General features: G+C 37.5%; 1 protein-coding gene across 2 annotated transcripts; it reads left to right on the forward strand.

The window, feature by feature from the left end:
• Window positions 1–1,488: 1,488 nt before the first annotated feature.
• Window positions 1,489–27,888, forward strand: LOC139760540 (coiled-coil domain-containing protein 25). Of its 2 annotated transcripts, XM_071683856.1 has the most exons (7): window positions 1,489–1,646; window positions 6,115–6,162; window positions 11,668–11,759; window positions 13,827–13,901; window positions 20,497–20,601; window positions 25,024–25,226; window positions 27,539–27,888. In XM_071683856.1, the coding sequence occupies exons 1-7, from the start codon at window positions 1,622–1,624 to the stop codon at window positions 27,618–27,620; spliced, it is 630 nt and encodes a 209-aa protein (XP_071539957.1). In that variant the 5' UTR covers window positions 1,489–1,621; the 3' UTR covers window positions 27,621–27,888. The 2 variants fall into 2 exon arrangements, with proteins under 2 accessions (XP_071539957.1, XP_071539958.1); XM_071683857.1 differs by lacking the exon at window positions 13,827–13,901 and having other exon boundaries at window positions 27,539–27,760.
• Window positions 27,889–27,977: the final 89 nt, after the last annotated feature.

The raw sequence follows: 27,977 nt of genomic DNA on the forward strand, positions 1-27,977 counted from the left end.
AGAACATTATCTCGGAAAGCAAAAATGGGTATGTTTGAAGGAACAGTGGTTCCAACAATGTTGTATGGTTGCGAGGCGTGGGCTATGGATACAGTTGTGCGCAGGAGGATGGATGTGCTGGAAATGAGATGTTTGAGGACAATGTGTGGTGTGAGGTGGTTTGATCGAGTAAGTAACGTAAGGGTAAGAGAGATGTGTGGAAATAAAAAGAGCGTGGTTGAGAGAGCAGAAGAGGGTGCTTTGAAATGGTTTGGGCACATGGAGAGAATGAGTGAGGAAAGATTGACCAAGAGGATATATGTGTCGGAGGTGGAGGGAACGAGGAGAAGTGGGAGACCAAATTGGAGGTGGAAAGATGGAGAGAAAAAGATTTTGTGTGATCGGGGCCTGAACATGCAGGAGGGTGAAAGGAGGGCAAGGAATAGAGTGAATTGGATCGATGTGGTATACCGGGGTTGACGTGCTGTCAGTGGATTGAATCAGGGCATGTGAAGCGTCTGGGGTAAACCATGGAAAGCTGTGTAGGTATGTATATTTGCGTGTGTGGACGTATGTATATACATGTGTATGGGGGTGGGTTGGGCCATTTCTTTCGTGTTTCCTTGCGCTACCTCGCAAACGCGGGAGACAGCGACAAAGAAAAAAAAAAAAAAAAAATATATATATATATATATATATATATATATATATATATATATATATATATTCCTATGAGTCCACGGGATAGGGTAGATAGGGTAGAAAGAGGGAACAGAGAAGGGGGCCACGTGAGGATTTTCCCTCTTAGGCTCAGTCCTCTGTTCTTAACTTTACCTCGCTATTGCGGGAAATGGCGAAATATATATATATATATATATATATATATATATATATATATATATATATATATATATATATATATGTATCGATATATATTGTGGTTTAACCCCAAGTTTTTAAAGTATTGTTTGAGAATAGGCTTGATGTTGGTCATGAACAGAGACATGATTATTGACACCAATAGACAGGCTAGTTCTCAATATCCCCTGCCTTGCCGCTATGACATTCAGCAGACAATAAAAAAAATCTGACACTACAGCGAGTCATATGTTAGATCTCTCTCCTAACATTCATAATCAAACTTCCTCCAGGAATCAGAAACTTATCGGGTCAAATGACACTCAGAGCGGAATATTAAAAGCAATTATTTGAGGAAGAGAGAAAACCTGCCATGATGAAAAACAATTTATTATTTATAAGGAGTAATGTAAATGCAAAAGAATTTGTATGGTTGCAGTTTCACATGTAAGGAAAAAAATTGTATAAAAATATTTAGGGTTACGCCTAGAAAGTACGAGAACTTGAGAGATATCATTATTTGCTAAGAAAAACTATATATACCAAGAGGCACCACATATTATATCTCATGGTTCATAGTCTTAGACTTTTTAATTTTGTTTTATTCGTCTAAAGTCAAGAGAAACCCCAAAGGAAAAACATAACTATATTTTGTCTTAGTACACGAGATTGGCCACCGTGTGTTGTTTACATGTGTGTCAGCTGGGTCTTAAGGTGGTCTGAGCACGTTTTGGGGTCGTGCTTATAATACAATTCATATTTTTTTTTTGCTGAACAACTCGAGATGGTGTTTTATTTTACCAGTAGAGGTAAGTTATATATATATATTTTTGCTTATGTTGCAACGTAGTTCAAGATATTTAACCAGGTCGAATTGTGCTTGCATATGTTGATGGTCATACTGAAGCCCGGTGGCCAATTTCTCTCTCGTTGTATGTTTAGGGAATTTCTGTTAAGCCTTAACATGATTTAGGTTATTTAGTGAGGTTGGTATAGGACATACCAATTTATTTGTTTATTGACGTGATGAAAATCTTGGGTGTTTTGTGTAGCTAGGCAAGGGTGAATTAGACGCTCTTATCCGTTTTGAAGTCCTTCATTGGTAAATATATATGATTTTGTAATTTATCACTATAGGGGTTTTTCAGTTTTGATTTAGGTGAAAATATGAGCAGTTTAAGGGAAGCTAATAGAAAAGAAAACGTTGAATATCGGTTGATTTCCAACACCTAGTATCAGTGATGGAGGTCTTGTTCTTGGTAAAGTTCCAGAATTCCAGGCTAGCTGAACAGTAAAACTAATTCGGAAGTGTCATTGAACTTTTTATGCAACAGTACTAGCAGTTTACTGTGTGAAAGAAAATTCTAATTGATTAGCTGTTAAACAAGTAACTAGTTCCTGACTTGCATGTTTGGATTTTGGTGACCCATGTTTATGTGAGATCTTGTGACGCACATTTAGGATAGGATGTTAAGTATTGTCCTTTAGGTATGTTTGGATAAAGAATTGCAAAAAATTCCTCCTGAATGAAGTATTGGATAAGATTGGAAGATCTAATGAGATTTTTGCATGAATTGTAAGTCACAGCTTCTGAAAATGCAGATATTGGAAATCAGGTACAGATTTTGATGACATTCACAGTATGATGATACTGATAAAAATTGGAGCATGAGTGTTTAGGATAATTAATAAGAAGACTGTTGGGAGGGTTATGAAGTTCAGGGAAAATGGGATATTTTATGTAAAGATGGTTTAAACATGTAGAAATCAATAAAGCATATGAAAATTCTACCCAGCTTCCTCTAGTACCCAAAATTTACTATATTTTACTGTAAATTTTATTTGAAAATACTTGGTTTTTGTTATGATGTGAATAGATCTAGTTGCTGGACAGACCTGTAGCCAGTTCTTCCCTAAGGATTGTCATGGTTATGTGAATTATTGTGGAACAACGTAGTTTCTGGGAAGGTGATGTTAAGTGATAGAGTCAGTTTACAAGGTTATTAAGTGTTCGATATGTCATGCTTTAATACATTTGGAGATATCAAAGATGTAAATATTTGCAAGTTTAAATGATGATAACAAAAGCGGACCTTACCTGTTAGGAAAAGGTTTGTTGCTTGACTGCTGTAACCCACCCCGCCTTAGATTTTGACTTGCTGGAGGGATTGTGTGCTGGTTGCTGCAACATATCCTCACAATTGAACCATGGATAGGACCAGTTTAGTGGGACATTTTTGACAATGTTGAGAGCAAATGTGGCTGCTGGGAATGTTAGAGGCAATTTTCATTTGTCCTGTTCATTTCTAGAATTGTTCCTTCATTTTTGCATTAATTAACCCCATGTTCTCTGATCTTCATAACTCTCCCCATTATTGATTCATTCATTACTGAAGGATTAAGAATACAGTTCCAAGTTTTGAACATCTAGTTTAATTGTATTCTCTTTACTGTGAACTGGCATTGCAAAACAAATTGGAGAATACTCTAATATTAGCCTTGAACTGGAATTTTATATTTTTTATGAAGATTATGAAGATCTGAGAAAATGTGGGATTGATTAACATATAGCTAGGTGAAACACTCGTACAATCAACAGAACCTACGAAAATTTCACCCAGCTTTGCTGAGATGCATAGATTTACTTTACATATTAGTGTTACACTGTAAGTATTGGAGTTGGGTGACAGAAAACCTCCCTCATATTCCCTTTTATGTTATTAGTGATTGGAAATGGTGAGTGGGGCTAGAAACCCTCCCCTTATTGTATTTCAGCTTTTAAAAGATGGAACAGAAGGAGCCAAGCAAGGAGTATGCATCTTCCTTGAAGGCTCAAGCTAGAGTGTCTGAATGTCCATGTACCCAGAATGAGAAGAGGGGAGAGGGAGGTATTATGTTTGGGGAGAGGAACACAGATGTTCTTGCTCTTGAGTAATCATGAGCTCATTGGAAAGAGGGAAAAGTAGTTTAGGAGTGTCTTAGGAATAAAGTCGAATTAGTGTAAGGGCAAGAGCAAAGGAGGGAGTGAAACTTCTTTTGAAGGAGGAGTAGTGAGAATGTGTGAAGTAGGCAGGGGAAACCATAGAAAAGTCTATGGTTCTTGGTCGTGGATAAGGTGCTCTGGTTATGGCATTATGGTACATGGCAGCTAGAGAGTGTATGTAGCATATGAGGCCATTCTCCCTTCCTGGAGCTGCCACACTATGTGGGAAATAGCAAACAAATATGGAAGAAAAGAACTTTCTTTATATACCTAATTAGCAGTCACATAATGAAGATATCATGTGCAAAACTGACCAATATGAGGGTTAAACCAGTAAAAATACCAGTCTCATGGATTGGTGGCATAGTTTTCCAGTCAGCTGAGAAAGTTTGTTGACATTCCAAGATAGCAGTACTCTGAAGCAGTGGTGTCCATTTTTTTAAATATTACATATTGTAGTACATCAGAGGGAGGAGGGGGAATATTTTTCTGCTGTTATGGACAATGTCGCATTATACCCTCAAAGACAATAAAACATTGCATGATTTGCTGATTTATGCACAAAAAGGGGTTAATGCATCTGTCCATATCTTTGCATTAGCCTTACTCTCATAGATTATCTTGAATTTATTATCTGTCATATGACCAAAGTACATCCCAGTGAGGGGATGAATATTTTTCTACTATTATGGACAGTGTCGAATTATACCTTCAAAGATAACAAAAAGTTGGGTTACTTGCTGATTATTTTCTTTAGCCATACTCTCATAGATTATCTTGAACTTATTATGTCATATGCCCATCATGTTAGTACCAGTTAAAGATACTTTCATCCATGTGTTTTTAACAATTTACCATACTCATACCTCATACTTTTCTCATCATTGTACTTTACCATATCTGTTCTTTCAATTATGTCATGTAATTTTGTCTCGTGCTCTTGATTTAGATGTTTTAGAACATAGGGAAACAGTTTTCATCCCTATAAGAGATAGGACAAACACCATCATGGAGTCTTCTTGCTTTCTCCACAGTTAATATCTTCTCATTCTCCAAAGGTCTTGGTGCACTTCCTTTTCTTCTCTCTTGCAGGATTCTTCTCTCAAACATCTCAACAACCATTGTTATTGATCATCACTCATAGACCCTAAGCAGCAGGTTCTAATTCTCCATTTAGATGATATTATATCATAAAAACTCATTTTGATGTCCTTACTATGCATGTAACATATGTGACATTATTTTGTTACCCCTTCCATCTATCTGCTTATTTGTGGGCACATTAGCATGAGAACTCAAGAACAGTGCATGATAGAAACTTTGTACTTACACCATAGGTTCCCCCATGGAAATAATGAATTAGTTAACGCTGGGGAAGCATAGCTCAAGAAACTTAGATAATGATTAGGACAAAATGGATTTTTTTTTTTATAGCAATTGCTATGACACAGGAATGCTGAATCATGGGAAGAGACTAGTATGGCATACAGATTTTTGCAGTTTGATTCACTTATCAATTTTTTCCTCAGTTAATGCATGCTGGGACATCAGGCAACACAAGTGCCTTGTTTTTTAAAATAGAACCATGTTCTTACTCCCACTTACTTTCAGCATCTTACACATATCAACAAAGCAGCCAGTTTTTCCAATAAACTCTTTATATGATTTAGCAAAAAGAAGAGCATACATTGACTGTGGTAGTTAACATTTTTGTTCTCATGAGAACCTCACATAACTTTTAACTCACTCTTGTCTCACATAATTATATTAACATTGTACAGTCTTAACAAAAATCCACGTACAGTTCATGCTACCCTTTTATATTGTTATTTCTTACACATGAACTACTACTATAAATTGCATTCAGGGGTCTGTTGTGTATGAGAGAGAGAGAGAGAGAGAGAGAGAGAGAGAGAGAGAGAGAGAACATTTCAAAGTTTTCCCCTATCTGCATTATGTAAACCCATAAATTTTACTTAAACATTTCTTTTCCTCTATGATTTTTTTTATGACACAAAATGACACAAAAGTGTATATGTCAGGTCTGCACACACTCTTTGCACATTTTGTCATTAGTGGATGTAGGCATACTACCAATGTCCAGGGCCTTGGTCATCTTTCATATGATGAGTTTTCCATATTTACCAGCATATTTACCTTTTATTCAGAATTATAACCTCTTCTGTTTATCTCGAAGACTATCTGCCATTCACCACTTTTGTGAAAGACTCAGTTTTTCTCCCATACTTTTTTAACTACAAGGCTTTAATATATACTGGTATTTGTATTTTCAGTGGTGGACCCACCAGTCACTCTCTTCATGGGCATTGATAAATATGAAAGTAAGTATTGTATTTTATCTTTCAAAGCTTTTGCAGAGCATATATCTATAATTGTCTTCATTACATTAAGTAGCTTAGTATTGACAGTTTTTTAATTATGTTTAAGTGCAGTAGTTAATAATCATAGTGACAAACTTTCTTTGTTGTCACTTCGCCATATATTCTAATTGTTATATTCGTATTCCACAAAAAGATTTGAGTTATTCACAAACTTGAAAAAGATCACAAATTGAAGAGTTTGGAACTATCTTTTAACATTTGCAGACTGTATGTTGAGTGCACATTGTACATAAACAGTACTTCACTATTTATTGATAAGACTGCAGTGATCATGATCTGTTCAGGAATGCACTGATTTATAGTAAGCAGAACAGCTCATGTGGAATCTCTACAGTTTGTGTTATTGTCAGGTACTGCGCTTAAAAGTACATCACTTGTAGTTCTTGAATTAGAATTTTTTGAAAGATTTTCTGAAAGAAAAATCTCATGCCTTAACCTCGTGTAGTCGTGGTGCATGTGTTTGGGATGTCCTAGGGAAGGGAGGAGAATGCTAAACTACTTATGCTGTAATTTCACATAAAACTGACAAAAAGCCTCATGGAACTAGCTAGCCAAAGCCTCTCCTCCTAAGCTACTACATAGCCCAGTCTCTAAGAAGTTCTAGTTCTTGTGAAATTGGTTCACAGTGTTCATTTCACTGAGAACTTAGGTGCTTTATTGTTCTTCTGAAAATCAGTAACAGATAGCTTATGGGTAGTCATAGATTATTGATGATTTCTTTTTGGTACCATACTATACTTTTCTGCAACTGGATCCCCTTTTATGGCTTGCACAAGTGTGTTAATTTAATGTGTCATCATGGGGTAAACATAGGACAGTCGAGGAGTAAGTGTTCAGTGTCATTAGTATGGACATAGCATCTTGGGCATGAGGAGTCTTTTGATGTGTTGAACAAGTGTTTGTAATATTGGAAAGATGGATGATGTCCAGAACTCAGAATGAAAAGAAGTAAGAAGTAAGCCTTTTATTTCTACATGATGGCTGGAGGTTGGTTATGAAGTGGTTTGGGTGGGAGGAGTTTAGTGCTCTTGCAAAGAACTGAGTCAAATATATTGAGGTGAGATTGTATTGGAAGGTAATTGTTTCATTGTATAGATTTTGAGTGTCTGTGAATGTTAGGAAGCCAGTAACTGTTTTGAGTTGTCTGTTTATGTGGTTTTCATCTTTGTTGTATTTTATTGTAAGTGGAGAACCAAGAATGTGAATCACTTTAGGGTGGAAGTTGGAACAGATGAATTATTTACAGAGTACACAAAGGGACTATTTTTCTTATCTAAATCTGGTAATGATAAATGTTCTGTGGGAATGCAGTTTGTTTATGGCCTTTTTGTTAATGTCTGTGTTGAGGGGAGTCAGTCACAAATGTTTCATGTGTGATATTTAATGTGATTAGAGTTTTGTTGAGTGGAAATGGCTGCCCATTCTGGATGATTGGAGGGTGCATTTATTAAGTGGATTCAGCGTATCTCTGTGATCTGTTTTTCTAATGCAAGGGGCAGTTCAGAACAGTATACATAATTAGTTTGTTTGATCACATGTACATTCCAGTACACTGGAGTTCACCAGTTATGGAGATTCTTTTGCCATGGCCACCTCCTTGAGGGAATTCCTGAAGGGAATGGACATTAGAGATATAGGTAGATAGAGTGATATAGGTGTGTATGCTGTACATAGAACTTCAAGCATGAGTGGCCTGAAAAGTTTTGTGTTCTTTTCTGTCACTATGGATAATCCTGTGGCATGTGAGAAAACTACTTGCTGTGAGGACAACAGGTTTTTTTTTTAACTTTGAAATTTGCTTTTCATATGATCAAAGCTGGCTTTGTCTTTTTGGTGTGCTATTTAAACTTTGACATTAAGAAGCTGTAATGGACTGAAAAAACTGATACTGATGAACAAAATGCTTTTGTACAGTGACAGATGGTATGCTCAGATAACTATCTTTTTCTTTATTTTCCTTCATACATTTTTTTTTATGTTGAAGGCTCCAGTTGTGGACAAAAGTCCACATCAAACGGGCTTTAGTTGAAATATAAGAGAATTATGAAACGGAAAAAGAAAAGACAAGGGAAAGTATTTACAAATTTTTTATAAAGTGAAAAACCTGTCTTTTGAACTTGTCATGTCATAGTTATTACAAAGGACATGAGTGAGTAGAGAATTCCAAAGCTTCGACATGTAGGGAAAGAAGCAGTTATCAAAACAGCCCACCCTTGAGTTGCTGATGACCACACAATAATTATGTGGTGCAGCAGCTTGCCGCTTATTGTGTAGTCTAGCTATTGGTGTGGGCGCACAAGCAGCCAGCTCCCAGGAGCAAAAACCAAAGTAATACATATAGAAGAGGGAACTTGAACCAATATTGTGGCGTAGGGTAAGGGGTTCAAGTTTGGAAGTTAACGTGGGTTTGTTTATAAGACGGAGTGCTGTCAACTCAACTCTGTAAAGTAAGGATGCAGAGCTAAAATCACCCTAAATCTGAGAGCAGTACTCCATACAAGGGCATATCAATCCCTTGTATAAACGGAGCATCTGTTCAGAAGTTTCGACGTCTAAAAGGACACCCAGTTTCTTAGAGGTAGACTTAGTTTAGCTATTCCTGTAATGTGGAGTTTCCAAGAAAGAATGGATGGTACAGCAGTTCCAAGTATGTTCACTGAGTCAAGAGGTGGGATAATAGAACCATCAAAGGAGAGACAAGAGTTGTTAGGAATTTTGATAGAGAGATGGGTAGAAACTGGGTCTTGGAGGCATTAAACTTAACAAGATTTTGTGTACCCCACTGAAATATCCTGTCCAGGGACTCTAGTTATACCCTCAGTTATCATATCACCCTCTCTTTCATTCAGATCCCATGGCAGCAAGATTTATTCCCTCACATCAAAACTGTCAATGCACGTACTCACTTTCCTCTAAAAAACATTCCTTTCTTCTTCACTCCTCTCTCTACCAGGTGCCAGAGCACTGATAGTCACTCACCTCTCATGTAATTTCATTTCAACCTATTTCCTTCCATTCTGTAGCACAGTCTTGGACTCTCTTACATCCTTTGCCACAGTCCCCCAGCTGCCTTCTGTGAACATCTCCAAACATTTTACCCCTCTTCCTCTTCAGCTTGATTTCATTCAAAAACAGATTACCTATGTTCCTCACATCAAGCAGAATGCCTGTTTCCTTTCCTATCCTGGTAATATCCATGCCTAAGTTTTTGAGGAGAAATCCTTGCAAGGCTCTTCTTTTCTTGTTTTTGATAAGTGTTAGAAATATAAGGGAAAGCTTTCAAGCCTTCCTCTCGCGCCCCAGGTAGTCTTCTCTTACAAAATGTAGGAGATAGAATATTTACTGTCCCATCCCCAAGAGTAGTGTGGCATGGTGGCAGTAGTTGGGACTGTAATTGAGTTCCTCAAGAGTTGGGGTGACTATTCTTGTTGATTGTTAGTCAGGTTACTCATCATTTGTATGGGCCAAAGTGAGGACTGGCAGAATACTTGTTTATTGCCCTTATGTAAAGGCAGAGGTGACAGACGTGAATGCTCAAATTACAGGCACAAACCTTGAATATACCTAATATGGTGTATGGGAAAATAGTGATTGAAAGGGTGCGAGGGATGTGGCATACACAGAACATATGTCTGGAGAGGAGCAGTGTAACCTCAGGGTGGATAGAGAATGTGTGGACCAGGCATATGCTGTAAAGAATTTGTTTGAAAAATACATTGAGAGTTAATTGTATGTAGCGTTTATGCATCTAAAATAATTTTGTGTTAATTTTGATAAGGAGGTCTTGTGGAAGGCAATACAAGTATACGGAGTTGATTGAAAGCTACTTAATGGAGTGAGAAATTTTTATCAGGAGAGTAAGGTATGTATGCAAGTTGGACTGGGGGAGGATCAGTGGTTCCCTGTGAAGGTGGGCCTGCATCAGTGATATTTTGTGTCACCATAGCCCATGGATGGGGTGATGAGGAAAATGCAAGGGTATTAGGGCAAGGGGCAGGCTTATGGTATGTTAAGGATTGGGAGCCATGACAGTTGAATCATTTGCTTTTTGCAAATGACAAAACTCAAGAATGAAACTCTAAAACTCCAGAGGCTAGCGACACAATTTGGGAGAGTGTGTGGAAGGAGAAACTTTGGGTAAAGGTGAACAAAAGGTGTAGCTGGGAGATGAGACAGGTTAGTGTGATTGTATGTTTGAATGGGGAGGACCTGGAGGAAGTGGAGTGCTGTATGTAAATGGGACTCAATGTGGCAGGAGGTAAAACCATGAAAGCTGAGTAATAGGGTGGGAGAGGAAAGCAGGTCTAATGTGCATGAAGGAACATATGAAAGGAAAGGTCTTTGTATGATAGGTCGTAAATGGGTATTTTTGAATATGTGGTTGTTCTGACAATGTTTTATGGATTTTTCTTGGCCCATGAATGCAAAGGAAAGGAAGTGGCAGGACATGCTGAAAATAAGATACCTTAGGATGATATGTGGTATTGGATGGGTTGATTGTGTTGGGAATGACTGCTTAAGAAGTAGGTGCAGTAGTAAGCAGTCTGATTAAGAAAGCCAACCAGGATTTGCTGAAATGTGTCATACATAGAGAGGATGAACAAAGAAAGACTAACTAATAGGATCTGTGTCCAGAGTGGAGGGAAAATGGGTTAGGGAGAGACTAACAGGAAGGTGGAAGGATAGAGTATATTTATTAAGTAAATATGACCTCTCACTTCACTTGCACCTAACAGCATTATGCTGTTTTGTGTGCAGTACATTTTTTCTTTATGGTTTTGCTGATTGAACACTCCAAAATCTTGTTTTTGCAGAAAGCTTTGTTGTATATATTTATGTGCTATTTACTAGTAAGCCAGAGTACATATTTATGTGCTATTTACTTGAAAGCCAAAGTAGACATTAAACAGAAAACCTTATTTTAGATCTGGATGTGAACTGTAATGGCTTTAGTAGACGTTTTGATGAGCATTTAACCTTTGACATTTTGATAACTGTACATCCTGTGCAAGCAAAGACCCCTAAGACAACTAAAACTTAGTGACACTGAAAATGTAGATGAAATGTAAGAGGCAGCATTTATTTCATCTTTATTTCTGTGACATTTGTTTTGATACTGGTAAAAAAGATATATTACTGATTAAAATGGTAAACTACACTGTAGAATACTGTAATCTTAAAATCCAGATATATTACTGATTAACTTGGTAAACTACACTGTAGAATACTGTAATCTTAGAACCCTGTTAAGGGCCATTTGTTATCAGAATGCACAAAAAAATACATGAATTGTTTAACTTGTATTTTATGATTTGATGGTATTTATAGAATTAATAATTAGACATTTGAAAATCATAATGATAAAGGTATTCTAAATATATATCATGAATATACTGAAAGTACTCATTTAATCAGATGTTCTGAGAAGGATTCATTTGATTTCAGATGAAGATCTAATTAAATGGGGCTGGCCAGAGGATGTTTGGTTCCATGTGGATAAAGTTTCATCAGCTCATGTTTACCTCAGGCTGAACCCGGTGAGTTGATAGGATATTTGCTCTTCAGGTAGGTACTACATGAATATATGAGGGTGGGTAGGAAAGATGATAAGAGGGCTTTGTTGGATTACATACTGATTGATAGAAGTGCAAAAGAAAAACTCTTGGATGTGATTGTGTTGAGAGGGGGCAGCTGGTGGGATCTCTGACCATCACCTGTTTAAGGTGAGGGTGAAGCTTTGTTAAGGTTTTCAGAAAAGAGGAAATGATATGAATGAGAAGAGAAAAATGAAAGTAAATGAGCCAAGAAGAGACTTGTGTGAAGAAATACATGGAGAGATTGTGTGTAGAATGGCAAAAGGTGATAGCAAATGAAGCTAGGAGAATGAGTGATAAAAGGGAGGTATTCAGGGAAGCAGTTTTGGCATGTGCAGAATTAGTGTATGGTATGCGGAAGATGAGATGTGTGAGTGGTATTTAAGGGAAGGAGTGCAAGTGATTGGGAGATGTACAATAGAAAATGGCAAGAGGTCAAGAGGGCAAATGAGATTCGGTGTGAGCGAGTATTAGCAAACTAAAGGGAGAATAAGATGTTTCAGAAGGAGGTTGATAGTGTGAAAAAAGTAAGAGAACACTTGAGAACATCTTTGAATGGAGCAAATGGGGAATTGGTATTAGGAATGATGATACGAAGAGGAGATGGGTTGAGTATCCTGAAGAATTGTTAAATGTGTTTGATGATAGGGTGCCTGCTGTAGGGTGTTTGGGTCTTTGGAGCATGCAAAGTGAGAGAGTCATGGCAAGTTGTTTGATGGAGAAAGAAGTGGTGGTGAAAGTCTCTGTAAGATAGAAGGTGGCTGGATTAGCTGGTATTGCAGTTAAATATCGTAAGAAAGGGATGACTGTTATTGACTGGTATGTTAGGATTTTCAAAGAATGTATGGATGATGATAAGGTGCCTGAGGATTGGCAGAATGTGTGTATAGTGCCATTTTAAGGGGGACAAAGGTGAGTGTTCAAAATACATAGGTATAAGTTTGTTGAGCATACCTGGTAACATATGGAAGAGCAGTGGTTGAAAGGGTGGTGACATGCACAGAGCATCAGATTAGGGAGGAACAGTGTGGTTTCAGGAGTGGTAAAGGATGTGTGGATCAGGTGTTTGCTTTAAAGAATATGTATGATAAATACTTAGAGAAACAGAATTTGTATATTGATCTGGAGAAAGCATATGATAGAGTTAATAGAGATGCTTTATGTATTATTTTTTTTTCAAGTATTGTGACTCAGGAATGATCAGTGATGGAAGTTCATATTTTGTACATATATGTATTGTATCTATCTTTCTATATTTATGATGCCTGTTCCAATTTGAACTCCCTCAAAGGTGTGGCCATGGCAATAGGATCACCATAAAAAGTGAACTCCAGTGCCACTTCTTAGCCTTTATTCTTCACCCTTAACAGTTAAGGCCATTGGCAGTGTTTACTGAGGCTACTACCTAATATTCCTACTGACTACTTCTTTCTAATTCTCCTACCAACTACTTCTACCTGATATTTCAAACTAATGTTCCTGCTTAAATGTTCCTAGCTACTACCTCTATCTACTGCTACTGTTTTGCCAAAAGGCAGGGCCGGCGCATAGTGCTCACTGCTGGTAAAACTAGAGTTACGAAGAGTGAGCTGTGTGAGTTAAGTGTTGTCCAGTGTTATGTACGACAAGGAGAGATTTTACAGTTAGTGAGACAAAAAGAAAAGACAGCTACCTGGGTCAGAGGAGCACAGCTTGACAGCCACTGAAGTACTAGCTCATCAAATAGTTGTCACTAACCCTCCTGATACCTAGGCAGGGAGTACTGGTAATATACCTCCCTGGTCATTGGCTGCCTGCCAACTACTCCTTACTAAATACATGTATTAAGCAAAAGAAAAAAAAAATTTTCTTTTTTTTGAATTAGGTAATGCAAGGGCATTTTGCATTTGATATTTTATAACTTTATTTGTAATATATATGATAGACTAAACAAAACATAAAGAAGCTGAGATGAACTAATGTTTACTAATTGTACTCAAGGACCTATCACACTTTCTTTTTTTCCATTAGGGTCAGACAATTGATGACATCCCAATGGCTGTAATTGAAGATGCCGCCCAGTTGTGCAAGGCTAACAGTAAACAGGTTTGTAGATAACATAATGTATGATTTGGTTAGACATGTTCATTTATGCTGTATTGGACAACATTTAACTTACAGCTTGATTCTCTTTACCTACTTTTGAATCCTGGATTCTGAGAAACCAATAATTTCACAAAAACTTTATCACATATTTTCTACATACATAGATGGACCCTTTCATTGTACTTTAGAATGAAAGTTTAAGGTGGTTATGCTATTTTTCTTTCCTACAGGAATGAAAGTTATTAGGATTTGTTTTTCAGCTAGTAAAAAGACTTTTCATAAATTTAGTCAATAGACTCGCTCTAGAGATTTTATTCATTTAATCAGTCTATCGTGAAACTCTCAAAAGCAGCAAAAAGGCACATCATATTGCATCTTTCTTTGTGCTTTTTTGAGTACTTAATTGGACCCATAAGGAAGAAGCTTTACACTCTTGGATCCCCATCTCTACACACATATCGGCTTTTTGATATTTTAATGCTCTTTGAATTCGCCGTTTTATGTTAGCTTGCTGCATTCATCCCCAAGTCTGATGATGCACTGGAGTTGGTTCCTATTTTTTATATTTTTTATAAATTTTTTTTTCCTCGTTGATTAACTTTTGCCGGTATCAAAGAACTAATCTATATTAACATTGTCAAATTGGTTTAGAAAGTTGAGTGTTGTAATTCTAGGTTCTCTCTCCTTTATGCCTATCACTGCATGTGTGAAAAAGTCCATGGCTGTGGGGTTACCAAGCTTTACCAAAGGTTACAATGCTAGTGAAACGCCACCTTTGATGTGGCAGTCTTTAGGAGGACAGTCTCGTCAAAAAACTTCTGAGTCTAAAGGAGCCTCATCTCCCTGCTATTGGAAATGTTGAAGCTTTGGGTTGCAGTAATCTTTTGAAGACTCCCAGGTAACATCAGGATTTTTTCATAGAAATTGGTCTTGGGTTAATTGTAAATTAATGAACAATAAGTCCATGGCTGTTATCCTCTACTTGTGGTTCAGCTCCCTAACTTTTGGTTCAATGTTTGTAATCAACTGGTAGACCTTTTCCAGCAGATCTAGACGCCTTCTCAGGTAAGGTGACCAGTTAGGTTTCCAGTTAGTTTTCAGTAAACAACAGATTAAGCTGGGAATTTAGGGAGGCCCACAAAGCCCAGGTAAGTCTCCTGTAACACCCTTTTTGGTTCCTAAGAATTAAAACCTGAATTCCAGATCTGGGAGACAAAAATACTTAAATCTCAGCATGTCCTCGGATTGTTTAATTGATTGTAATCAGCCACTCTTCACTCCCACTGGCACAGGCAGGGCACTTAAACTGAGAAGAACCCCATTCCAACAGTCCTTAACAGCATATCAAACTTTTACGTGAAATGCTCTGGCCCAGTTACATTTCAAGTGCTTATAGATATCCATAATACCTCCTGACTACACAACAAAATCTCAGATATCTGGAAACTTGCCAACATTGTACCAATCCTGAAACCCTTCAGACCACTGCCACATCCTCCCACAAAAGATCCTACTTAACACCACTCTCTACAAGTGACAAAAAAGTTAGCAAGCTTTATCGGTGGTTTTTGGCTTGTCATTCACAAAGGCTTCACTTCTAAAATCCTCCAAGGTGCAGTTCTCTTTCCAACTTTTTTGAGTCTCCTCATACTTGACCTTCCATTGCTCACTGCAGACCTTAGTGTGAAAATACTCTCCTGTGCAGACAGCCTTACAGTCACATCATAGCACCCAGACTGTGTACAACCAGCAACAAACATGCAACACTAGATCACACAATGAAGACATTGGTTCACTCAGAGCAGAATACCTGCATCTCTTCAGAAGTCTTCAGTCATCCTGGTAACTCCAGACAAATATCAACCCAGTCTGCACACTTCCATTAGTCCCATTAAACAAAACTCTACTATTCTTGGTATCATACACAACACAGAATTCTTTCCTCACACCACTAAACACCAACAAACAAATTAAAAGCCCTCTGAACAAAAAAAAATTGTCCCATAGGATCCATTACAAACTTCATCCAGTCCAAAGTTGAAAACCACTCAAAACAGCAATCAAAAGACTAATGGCTTCCAAGTAACATCAAGCACTCAGCACCTATGTAGTGAAACAGATTCTCCCAAAACAGACCCACCCCAATATGTTTGGCACTCACTTCTTAGTAGCAATACTATAACCCTCTCATCCAAACCACTCCATTATTAACCTTCAGTACCCAAGTTGAAATGAAGACTTAACCTCTGCCTCAAACTTCAGTGATATCTACTCACACATCCCATCCCCAGCAAACACAACACTCATAAAACAGAGTAACCCAAAAAGCACTAAACAACTGATCCCCCAGCTCAGTCTTAATAAAGCACTAGGTAAGACATATGCCCATCTGAAGCCACATTCCTGAGACACACAAGTCACACTTTCCTGTCTGTGCTCAGAACATCACCTGTCTCTACATTACTACAAACACCAGTTCATTTCATTCTTGGACCATTCATGCCCATGATGCATCTAGTGCAGAGTTTACACGAAACATCGATTGCTCAGTTGCTGGGGCTAAAGAGAAGGCAGAGGAGAGTCAGGGTGAGTGAGTATCAGCAGACTTCAGGTAGAAAAAGAAAATGTTTTGGGAGGAGATAATAGTGTGAGAAAAATAAGATCATTTAGGAGCATTGGTGAAGGGGGCTAATGGGGAAGTGGTAACAGTCAGGGATGATTTGAAAAGGAGATGCAAGGAGTATTTTGAAGGATTGTCGAATTTGTATGATGATAGATTGGTAGATATGAGGATGGGGAGGTGTGTGATATGAGGGAGTCTTTGCAAGTGGATTGATTGGTGGAAAGAGAGGAGTCCGTGAAAGCCTTTTGTAGATAGGAAGTCTGAATGCAGAGGTGCCAACCATTACGTTTTGCCATATTTATTACTTTTTTTTTTTTCTTTATTTTTATGAGATAGATACAGCAGTACAACTTTTCTTGGAAAAATAGGTTTTTGATACCTGGTCATATGTTCATGTATTGTACATGTATTGTGTATGTAATATATGGGAAGTTCACATGGGTGCACTGTTTAGTATATAGTGTACGTTCTCATCGTGCATGCAAGTACTAATGCAGTTTACAAAATAAGTCATACAACAGTCAGTTTCCGACCATTTTGCAGAAATGACTGCATAAATTGTTGCATGGTCAGTCTTACTGTCTGATCATGTCTTGTGCAGCCAGGCTATTCCTAATCCTAGGCCAGGCTCTCCTGGGGCTTCAAAAAGTCATGCAAAATTACCATGTATAGAAGTGGATAAGAAATTGATTTTTCCCTTCCATATATTGCTGTTCTTCAAAGTAGTAAAATTTAATTTACTAAGATTTTTTAGCAATGGCAGATGAAGAGTAACAACAAAAATTTTGCTTTAATGATCAAATCCTCAGCACATAAGTTACATCATCTCTTGTTATTTGGGCCTCGACCAATAATTAACACGGATAAGTTGAACTACTGTGTATAAATCCGATCCTTTCTTGCAAATTTAGTTTGGCTAATCTCCAACATACTACTGAAAATGTTCATATTACCATCACAAATGCCAAATCATGTCTGTGTAAAGGATTTGAAATGTGATATAATAAGGAAAATCAATTAGACAATGACCAATTCCGAATGGAAGAGTTTGAAGAGGTCAGAATGTTACAGCCATCTCCTATGTGAGAAAACTTGGTCCTCATGTTTTGATGTTTTGGCTTGCTGTTGTTTGCATCGCATATCGTGCTATGCATCATTGAGCGAGTCAATGTTGAGCTGGAGAAGAGTGAAGTCACTTCATCATGGCATCAGTTTCAGTTACAAAATCAAGCTGGAAGAAGCACACTTATTGGTCAGAATACACCAGGAAGGGGCCCTGCATTGAGAGATCAAGCAAGGATGAATTTACCACAAGATATCAAGTTTGTGCTTCAGATTTTAGCATTGCATATGGAGGAGCGATTGACATTCAGACAAGATACTTTGTTGGTTTTACAGTGAACATTAATGGACTATCTACATGTAGATAAATGAATGGAAACAACAGCTTGAGCACTGGACATCACAATTTCCTGTATTGAAAGTGTAGCCTGTATTGCCTGTAGTTGTGAGTTTTGTTTTGTTAAATTCCTTTTTTTTACTCAAAATTTCTAATTTTTCCCATCTGTTTTCTTTTTCTTTTTTTTTTTTTGACAAGGTTGGCAGCTCTGTGAATGGGATTGCTGTAGCTTATCTCAAGAAAGGTGATTATGTTCTTGATTAGTTAGGATTTTTGATATATGTATGGCTCATGGTGAGGTACCCAAGGATTGGCAGAATGCTTTTATAGTGCCATTACATAAGACATGGGGGACAGAAGGGAATCTAGATATCAGAGGTATAAGTTTGTTGATTGTACCAAGAGAATTGTATGGGAGAGTGTTAATTGAGTGGGTGATGGCATGCACATAGTTTTAGATTGGGCAAAAACACTGCAACTTCAGGAGACTTAGAGAATGTGTGGATCAGGTGTTTGCCTATAAGAATATGTAAGAATTACTTAGATAAAAGAGAATGATTTGTGTATACTGTTCATAACTTTGGAGAAAGTGAATGATAGGGTTGATAGATATGCTCTTTGAAAGATGCTACAAATATTTAATTTCTGAGGAAAGCTGCTATAAACATTGAAAAGTTTTAATCAGCAGAGTAGGGCAAGTACGTGAGTAGGAGGAGAGGAAAATGAGTGTTTCCAGGTGAATATGGGTCAACAGCAGTGGTATGTGATTTCATCATGGCTGTTCTGTATATGTGTGTGGATAGGGTGCAAGAAGTGCACGTCTGCAGTCTGTCAGGGTTAGAGGCTTGGAAGGTAAGCCACTTATTATTTGCTGATGTGATGGCACTGATGGCAGCTTTGAGTGAGAAACTCCTTAAATTGGTTTCTGAGTTTGGGAGAGCATGTTGAAGACAGAGTAAATATAAACAAAAGTACGATTATTAGGTTTAGCTGGCCTTAGTTGGCCTTTGAGTTTGAATGGAGAAAATTCAGAGAAAGTGAAGTGTTTGAGATACCTTGGAGTGAATATGGCAGCAAATGGAACCATGGGAGGTGATGTGTGTCATAGGATGGGTAAGGGGGCAAAGGTCCTTGGAATATTGAAGAATTTGTAAAAAGAGGACACTAGATGTCAGTGGAAAGAAGGGCATGTTTGAAGATATAGTAGTACCTGTGGACTTGTATGGATATGAAGCTTGGGCTTTTGATTAGATTGTACAGAAGAGGGTAAATGTGTTGGAAACGAAATGTTTGAGGGCAGTATGTGGTGTGAAGAGGGATGATCAAGTAAAATATGATGGGTAAGAGAGAGGTTTTATATTAAGAAGAGTATGGTTGAGAGAGCTGAAGATGGTTACTGAAATGGTTTGGACATATGGAGAGGAGAAATTGACAAATAGGGTATACGTGCCAGAAGTGGAGGGGACAAGGAGAAGGGGGAAACTGAATCAGAGATGTTATGGTACCATTACTTTTCTTGATCTAAGTAAATAACTTACCTGAAAGTATTGACTCCTACCTGATTACGTTTGTAGATAATGCAAAGGTAATGAGGAAAGTGAAAAGTAAGGATTGCATCAGGTTACAGTTACATAATAGGTCTGTGAGCATGTAGACCTTTTGAAATTTTGAAAATAAGCTTGTAGTCAAGAGAGCTCTACAATAATGTAGGTTGTTGGGTAGAATTGCAGAGTTTAATGCTCATAGGTCCTCATCTTTTGAACCTTTTCTATTATCTTAACCTTCTTATTAGAAATCTTTCATATGCTGTCTGCATTTATTATATCCTCATTCAGTCTGTTCCGTTCCTCTGCCAGTTGTATACCTTCACAATACTTCACAACTTTTTAACAAGTTTCTTGCTTAATTTCATGTTCCACCCTTAGGCTGTTCTATCCCTATATCTTTGAAAGATCTTTTCACTGTTTGTTTGTGTATTTTACTGTTTGTGTTACAGGGAGAGAGTTTAGCTATGGTATTGCCCAATCTCTACACCTTTTGAACACACCATGTCTTTTATATATATACACATACACACCTCTAACCTATGCCATGTACCTGTTTATCAGCCAATCCTAAGGGTCTAACCTATGCCATGTACCTGCTTATCAACCAATCCTAAGGGTAGGATTGGCTGTGGGCTGAATGTCGCACCCAGAACTCTAAACCAGGCAGGCTTTTGTGTGAATTATTGTCAGCAGTGCTGTTATACCTTGGAGGCTCATGGTTTATTTTTGTTTGTGCATGCTGAAGGTTAAGACAGTGTATATGTGAGGGGTAGAAAACAAAGTCTCACAAGTGTAAAACTGTAATGTACATTTTGTAATTATAAAGAGGAATTACACACACACACACACGCACACACACACACTTTCTAATGTATACTATATATTTGTTTTTGATAGTTTTAGAAGAAAAGGGCAGTATATATATTTGCCCTGAAACTCTACTTCAGCTCTGTACACCCTTGATTCAAAACTCAGAATTGTTTTTGTTTATGAAAATCTTTATAAACTTGCAACAAAATTTTGCAGGGCTGCAAGATGAACAGTATAGATGTAGTTTATACTCAGTGGTCTAACCTTCGTAAAACTCCAGGGATGGATGTCGGCCAAGTTGGATTCCATAGTGAGAAGGAGGTGGGTTGTTTTACAGTTTTTGTGTGATCTTTACGTGTCATTAATCAAGTGATACACATGCCCTAAGGTTCTCTGCATAAGATTGTTCAGATGTAAAAATAGATATATCATGCATACGGACCCATCCCTTAAGCATATGAGAGAGCACATGCTTGAAGGAGGGTGGTATTGAGATATTCTTACCACCCAAAAGTGGGTTCGTCCATGAGGATTCATCCCCTCAACCATCACAGAATATATGAAGCTGATAGGTGTTTGTTCATAGGACTTGATGATTATACAGCAGCTGGTCCAGGCCTATGACATCGTGGTGAGGAGTTGAGGTGCACCTTGTGAACCTTTACCCCAGGTTCATTTACACTTACTTGCTCACTCATGCTCTTGATATTTGCTGATACCATATTGGCAATGACTTGGGTGACTTCATAGTCATTATTGTACTAAAGGAAGGTCAAATGGTTATTACTCTGTAGTATCTTTTTGAGATGATACCCATTGTAGCTACTTAGGTTTTGCTGTATTTGGTATCCTAGCCAGCACTTTGTTTTTCATTTTATTTGAAAATTATTTTAGATTTCTTGGTTTGTATATGCAAATATAACAGGGAGAGTTCAAAATAACTGTAGTGGAGTTGGTTACAATATGTACCATAAGTAAAGATAATTTAGGATATATACCGTAATTCTGAAGCTGGGCATTCATTGTTACTGTGGCTTTTGCCGGATGGATACCTGGCAAATCTAACTACAACAGATACATGCTATCATATGCTGATTCATATTGAGATGGGGGATATTCCAAAGCACTACTTTGGACAAACAAGGAAGCTTAACCATTGTGTGATGTTTATTTGGCTGTGCATAATGCCACAAATTTTTGAGGTTAATGTCAAAGTAACATCGGTAAAACAGAAGTTTTGGCAGGAAGATTTTCTGATTATTTTCAAAAGAATATGTCTGGCTAGGTTTCGTGGTTGTATTTGTTTTATCCAGAATGGTTTAATCTTAATGTGTGCAAATCTTGCATTGTTCACATGCTGAAGAGTGCAGAATAATCAATATGTTCTCGCATTTTACAAATTCCACAAAATTTATTAGTTAGTTACTTTTACCAAACATGTTTAATCAGCCTTTCAACAGACAAAGCTGTAGCTTACATAAGGTACAGATACCCAACTTTGTCGATATTATGTTATGATATGAATTTGTGATATTTATATATTTGTTCAGCATCAATGGTGTTATAGAAAGTTCAGCTCTGTGACCTAGTCCTTCAGATGCATAATGTTAAACAGATTTTGAACACTGAAGTGACTTCTTCCTTGCCACATCAAAGAGGGAACATCATACTAGAATCTTCTGCTCTTTCTCAGTTGACATTTAAATCATAGATTGTTTCTTCTATTCTAACTTTCCATAGAAGTAAAAGTCGTTTTTATTTTGGCTACAAAAAGAAGTCTAAGATAAGTGGAGCAGGACCATTTTAGCCCATTGGCTACCTTGGATAATTGATGTACTTTCAGTGTTGTGCTTTTCAGTAGATTAGAAGATTTAATTTTTTGTGTTACCATATGAAAAACTTTTTTCTAGAACAAAGAGAGTGATAAGAGTAAGTGAGCTTGTGTGAGGAAGTACCAGGAGAGATCGAGTGTAGAATGGCAAAAGGTAAGAGCAAATGACGTGAGGGGAGTGGGTGAGGAATGGAAGGTATTTAGGGAAGCAGTGATAAATTGTGCAAAAGAGGCATGTAGGCAGATTAGAAAGGGTAGTGAGTGGTGGGATGAAGAAGTAAAGTTGTTAGTGAAAGAGGAAAGAGGCATTTGGATGATACTTGCAAGGAAGAAGTGCAAATGACTGGGAGACGTGTAAAAGAAATCAGCAGATCAGGAGAAAAGTGCAAGGGCTGAAAAAGAGGGCAAATGAGAGTTAGGGTGAGAGAGTATCATAAAACTTTAGGGAAAATAAAAAAGATGTTTTGGAAGGAGGTAAATAACATGCATAAGACAAGAGAAGGTTAAGTTGGGAAGTAATAACAGGTAGTGAAGAAGTGAGGAGATTGAGTATTTTGAAGGTTTGTTGAATGCGTTTGATGATAGAATGGGAGGTATAGGGTGTTTTGGTCAGGGTGATGTGCGAAGTGAGAGGATTAGGGAGAATGGTTTGGTGAAGAGAGGAGAGGTAGTATAAGCTTTATGGAAGATGAAATTCAGCAAAGCGGTGGGTCTGGATGGTATTGCAGTAGAATTTTTTAAAAAAGGGGATGGCTTTGTTGTTGGTAAGGATATTCAGTGTATATATGGATCATGGTGAAGTGCCTGAAGATTGACTGAATGCATGCATAGAGCAATTGTACAAAGGCAAAGAGGATGAAGGTGAGTGCTCAGACTACAGAGGCATAAGTTTGTTGAGTATTCTCAGGAAATTATATGGGAGGGTATTGATTGAAAGGGTCAAGGCATGTACGGAGGATCAGATTGGGGAAGAGCAGTGTGGTCTCAGAAGTGGTAGAGGATGTGTGGATCAGGTGTTTGCTTTGAAGAATGTTTGTTAGAAATACTCAGAAAAACAGATGGATTTGTATGTAGCATTTATGGATCATGAAAAGGCATATGATAGGGTTGACAGAGATGCTTTTTGGAAGGTCTTAAGAGTATATGGTGTGGGAAATAAGTTGCTAGAAGCAGTAAAAAGTTTTTACCAAGGATGTAAGGCATGTGTATGAGTAGTAAGAGAGGAGAGTGATTGGATCCCAGTGAAAGTTGGTCTGCAGCAGGGGTGTGTGATGTCCCCATGGTTGTTTAATTTCTTATGGATGGGGTGGTTAGGGAGGTAAATGCAAGAGTGTTGGAGAGAAGGGTGAGTATACAATCTGTTGGGGATGAAAGGGCCTGGGAAGTGAGTGAGTTGTTGTTCACCAATGATACAGCTCTAGTGGCTCATTTGAGTGAAAAATTGCTGAAGTTGGTGACTGAATTTGGAAAAGTGTGTAAAAGAAAATAGTTGATAAGAAATGTGAATAAGAACAAGGTTATTAGGGTTAGTAGGGTTGAGGGACAAGTTAATTGGGATGTATGTTTGAATGGAGAAAAATTGGAGGTGAAGTATTATAGATATCAAAGAATGGACGTAGCAGCAAATGGAACCATGGAAGCGGAAGTGAGTCACAGGGTGGGGGAGGGGGTGAATGTTCTGGGAGCGATGAAGAATGTGTGGAAGGAGAGAATGTTATCTCGAAGAGCAAAAATTGGTATATTTGAAGGAATAGTAGTTCCAACAATGTTATTTGGTTGCGAGGCATGGGCTATAGATAGGGTTGTACGGAGGAGGGTGGATGTGTTGGAAATTAAATGTTTAAGGACAGTATGTGGTGTGAGGTGGTTTGAACAAGTAAGTATTGAGAGGGTAAGAGAGATGTTTGGAAATAAAAAGAGTGTGGTTGAGAGAGCAGAAGAGGGTGTGTTGAAATGGCTTGGACATATAGAGAGAATGAGTGAGGAAAGATTGACAGAGAGGATATATGTGTCTCAAGGGTGGAGAGAACAAGAAGCAGACCAAATTGGAGGTGGAAGGATTCATTGAAAAAGGTTTTGAGTGGTCAGTGCCTAAACATGCAAGAGGGTGAAATGTGTGCATGGAATAGAGTGAATTGGAATGATGTGGTATATTGGGGTCAACGTACTGTCTATGGATTGCACCAGGGCGTGAAATGTCTAGGGTAGACCATGGAAAGGCCTGTAGGGCCTGGCTGGGATTGGAAGCTGTGGTTTCAGTGCATTGCACATGACAGATAGAATTAGTGAGCGGATGTGGCCTTTTTTTGGTCTGTTTCCTGGTGCAGCTTTGCTGATACAGGGAGTGGCTATGTTGTTTCCTGTGGGATGGGGTAGCATAGAGAATGGATAAAGGTAAGCAAGTACGAGTATGTACATGTGTATATATGAAAATGTATTAAATTATTTTATTTATTATACTTGATAGCCGTTTCCTGCTTCAGCAAGGTAGCATCAGGAAAGAGACAAAGAACGACCTATTCACTAATATACACGTACATATACCTGAACGCCCATACACATACATATACATACACATACATGTACATATCATCATGTACACGTACACAGACTTACGTATGTACGCATGTACGTATTCATACTTGCTTGCCTTCAATCCAGAATAGAGAAATATATTTGAAAGCTAGTCTTTTAGGCATAACAGAAGTTTGCTCAAATCCTACGATTTCCAGAGGCTTTTGGTTAAGTCATAAACAAACTATATCATATATATTCTTCTGGTGTTATATATATCAGAATAGAGAAATATATTTGAAAGGAAAACATTTTCCAAGGGTGTTGAAAATTTTGTCCTAAATTTTAGTTTTCAAATATCTGTTGTATATTCATACTCTTAAACTATTATATCTTAGGTACGCAAAATACGCTTGGAAAAACGCATAAACGAGATAGTTAATCGCTTGAACAAGACCAAAGTAGAATCCCACCCAGATTTCAGATTAGAACGTGAAGAACGAGACAGACAGGAACGATTGGCTGCTAAGAAAGAACTAAAGGAAAAGCAACAGAAAGAAAAAGAAGAGTTAGAGAAGAGAAAGAAGGAACAGGAACTTCGGTAAGTAAAAGAAATTTATGGCTTTTATAATATAAACCTGTAGGCAGACATACAGTGAAAATTCAATCTGAAAAGAGAGTATGAAATGTATCCCATCATCACTCACATTATGACAGATAGCCTTCAAAATATATTAGCTGGTATGTTCACTTATTCCATTTCATTCATAACATAATACTGGGCAGAATTATCCATTTTAAGTAACCACTACCACATTTTTTTAGAACTTGTCATTTTCTGTTTTTCATACTTGCTTGCTGTTACCCATGTATAAAGGTAGTGCCAGGAACAGGCAAAGAACAGCCTTATTTGATCACATCCACTGTAGCTGTAATGTGTAATGCACCAAAACCTGAATTTCCCAGTAACAGCAAAGCTGTACTAACTTTTCTGTGTATACCTTAAGGGAAATATATTTTTCTGCCCTTGGCCAGCTTGCTGGGATAGGGACCCCAGTTCTGCAGTATTAATTTCCACAGAATGAGCCTGCCCTCATTAGTAGGAAGAAAGTTAATTTCAACAGATTATCTTTACCTTAAGTGTACCATATCACAAGAGTCCTGGGTGATTCTGATCAATATGCATATGACATGTAAAACTCCATATTTGTTTATTTAGCCTCCTAACCATTGCTTTTTTTTTTTTCATCATGAAGATTTTTTTTAAGTACAGCAATTTTTTCTTATTTTCACTTGCAATGTAAGTGGTTTGCGTATGGCATGTATATGGTATGATGGTAGACCTCATATGAGAACTACTCGCTCAAAGTAGTTAGCCTCTTGTAAGAACAATTCTTGAATTGGCCACCTCTGCCTTGAGTCAAAATATATGGCCATGAATACTTTTAGTTACATCCCATACTATGTTTCTAGACTATGCAGGCATAAACTTCTTCCACTTACTGTTCAGTAGATGAGGGGATGTCAAGGATATCTTTACAAGTCCTGCACCTTCATGTGATGCAATAATCTCGGAAACTGTGTCACTCTTATATAGTAGCAGATATTCCTGATGAAAACCAGTAGTAATCATATTAATTTAGAACAGAAACACACTGAAGTACAATCTTTTGGGATTTTCCTGATAATACTCCTGGAGTATATCACATGCCAGGCAGTGGTGCAGCATAAAAGGGTATGCAGCAGTCATAAACAGTGTCACTTAAGGTTAATCTGTATATAATTTTAGTTGGAAAAGTATTCTGGCTAACCATAATAACTGTTTTATTTCATACTTTATCGCCATTTCTCTTGTTAGTAAGGTAGAGCCAGTAACTGACAAAGAAAGGCCACTTTTGCTATCATCCACTCCCCAGCTGTCATGTGTAATGTACCGAAACAACATCATCCTATTCACAACTAGGCCATGCAGAATTTTCCATGGCTTTCCCTGGATGCTTCACATGCTTTGGTTCAGACTTGAGATTTTTTGATATTTGGAAATTTGTGGCTACAGAGTATGAAAAATTTTGCAGTTGCCTCATATAAGGGTTAATGAATCACCTTAGTGTTCATATCATTAAAGTAAGAGGCAGTACAGACAGTATTTTACTTTGATACAGTGGGCATGGGTTGAGGATGTGTACTAGTGATTTGAAAGGCTGGTTTTTAACTGATTCCCCCTGTAAAAATGGAAGAGGCTTTAAAGATATCCTTTTAATTAGATACACCTAATTACTTCTCTTGGCTGAACAGGGTAGTGTAAGTAACAAAGTGGCCTTATTTACACTCATCCAACAAAATGGCCTTATTTGCACTCATCCACTCTAGCTGTTGTATAAGATTTAAAATTTACCTGAGCCTACTATTCACAGATAAGCCCCACATACTGATCCATGGTTTGCCTTGTCTGTTCCGTGTTTTCTGGATCAGCCTAGTGACACAATCTCTCTCTCTCTCTCTCTCTCTCTCTCTCTCTCTCTCTCTCTCTCTCTCTCTCTCTCTTTTGTGAACCAATTCATTGTATCCTGACCCTCCTGGATACCTCAGGTTCCATTACCCTAGAGCCAACTCCATTTTATCTTTGAGGTAGACAATATTTTCTTAAGTCTGGCCCCTGAATCTTTTTATTAATCTTTTTCTGAATTAATCTCCATCCCAAGTATAAAACAACCAAAAAGTCAGGATTTAGTAAGAAATAGTGTGAAAAATAGTGTAATAGTTCATTTTGTAGTTGCTTTTCACTTTTGGCAAGATCATTTTCTGCAACTATGTACATTGATAATTCATAACCTGATGCACCCCATGTAACATGAAAATGAAACTAGTGACATATATGATTTGTCTGATGATGACTTTCTACCCATTTTCTAGGAGCTACAGTTCGTTGTTCACTGTAGACACCATGAAAACAAACAGACAAGCAGCTGATGAAGATTCTGATGATTTTATGTAGCTCTTTGATGCAAAGAAGTTCAAGTCTGTCTTGTGATGTCATTTTGGGTTAGGATGCTTGTATTATTTGAAATTTGACTGTTGATATTGTAAATAATTTCTTAATGAATATATTATCATTTAAGTAATATCTGTAAGTGATATTCTCAGATGGCATTTAACTTTCTTTCATAATTTGGTTATGATATTTGAAAGTGTGATTTATACTTTTAAATAATTTTTACAAATCATATGAAGAGTTTGAAAAATATAAGTGTTATGCCCCAAAACTGCAAAATTTTTATCCTTACATTATCAAAATTGAAAAAGTGGCAAAATTTAAGGAGAGATTTTATATGCTGAACACCTGGACTTTCAA

The sequence above is a fragment of the Panulirus ornatus genome, chromosome 37 (genome assembly GCF_036320965.1).
Source record: "Panulirus ornatus isolate Po-2019 chromosome 37, ASM3632096v1, whole genome shotgun sequence".
NCBI lineage: Eukaryota > Metazoa > Arthropoda > Malacostraca > Decapoda > Palinuridae > Panulirus > Panulirus ornatus.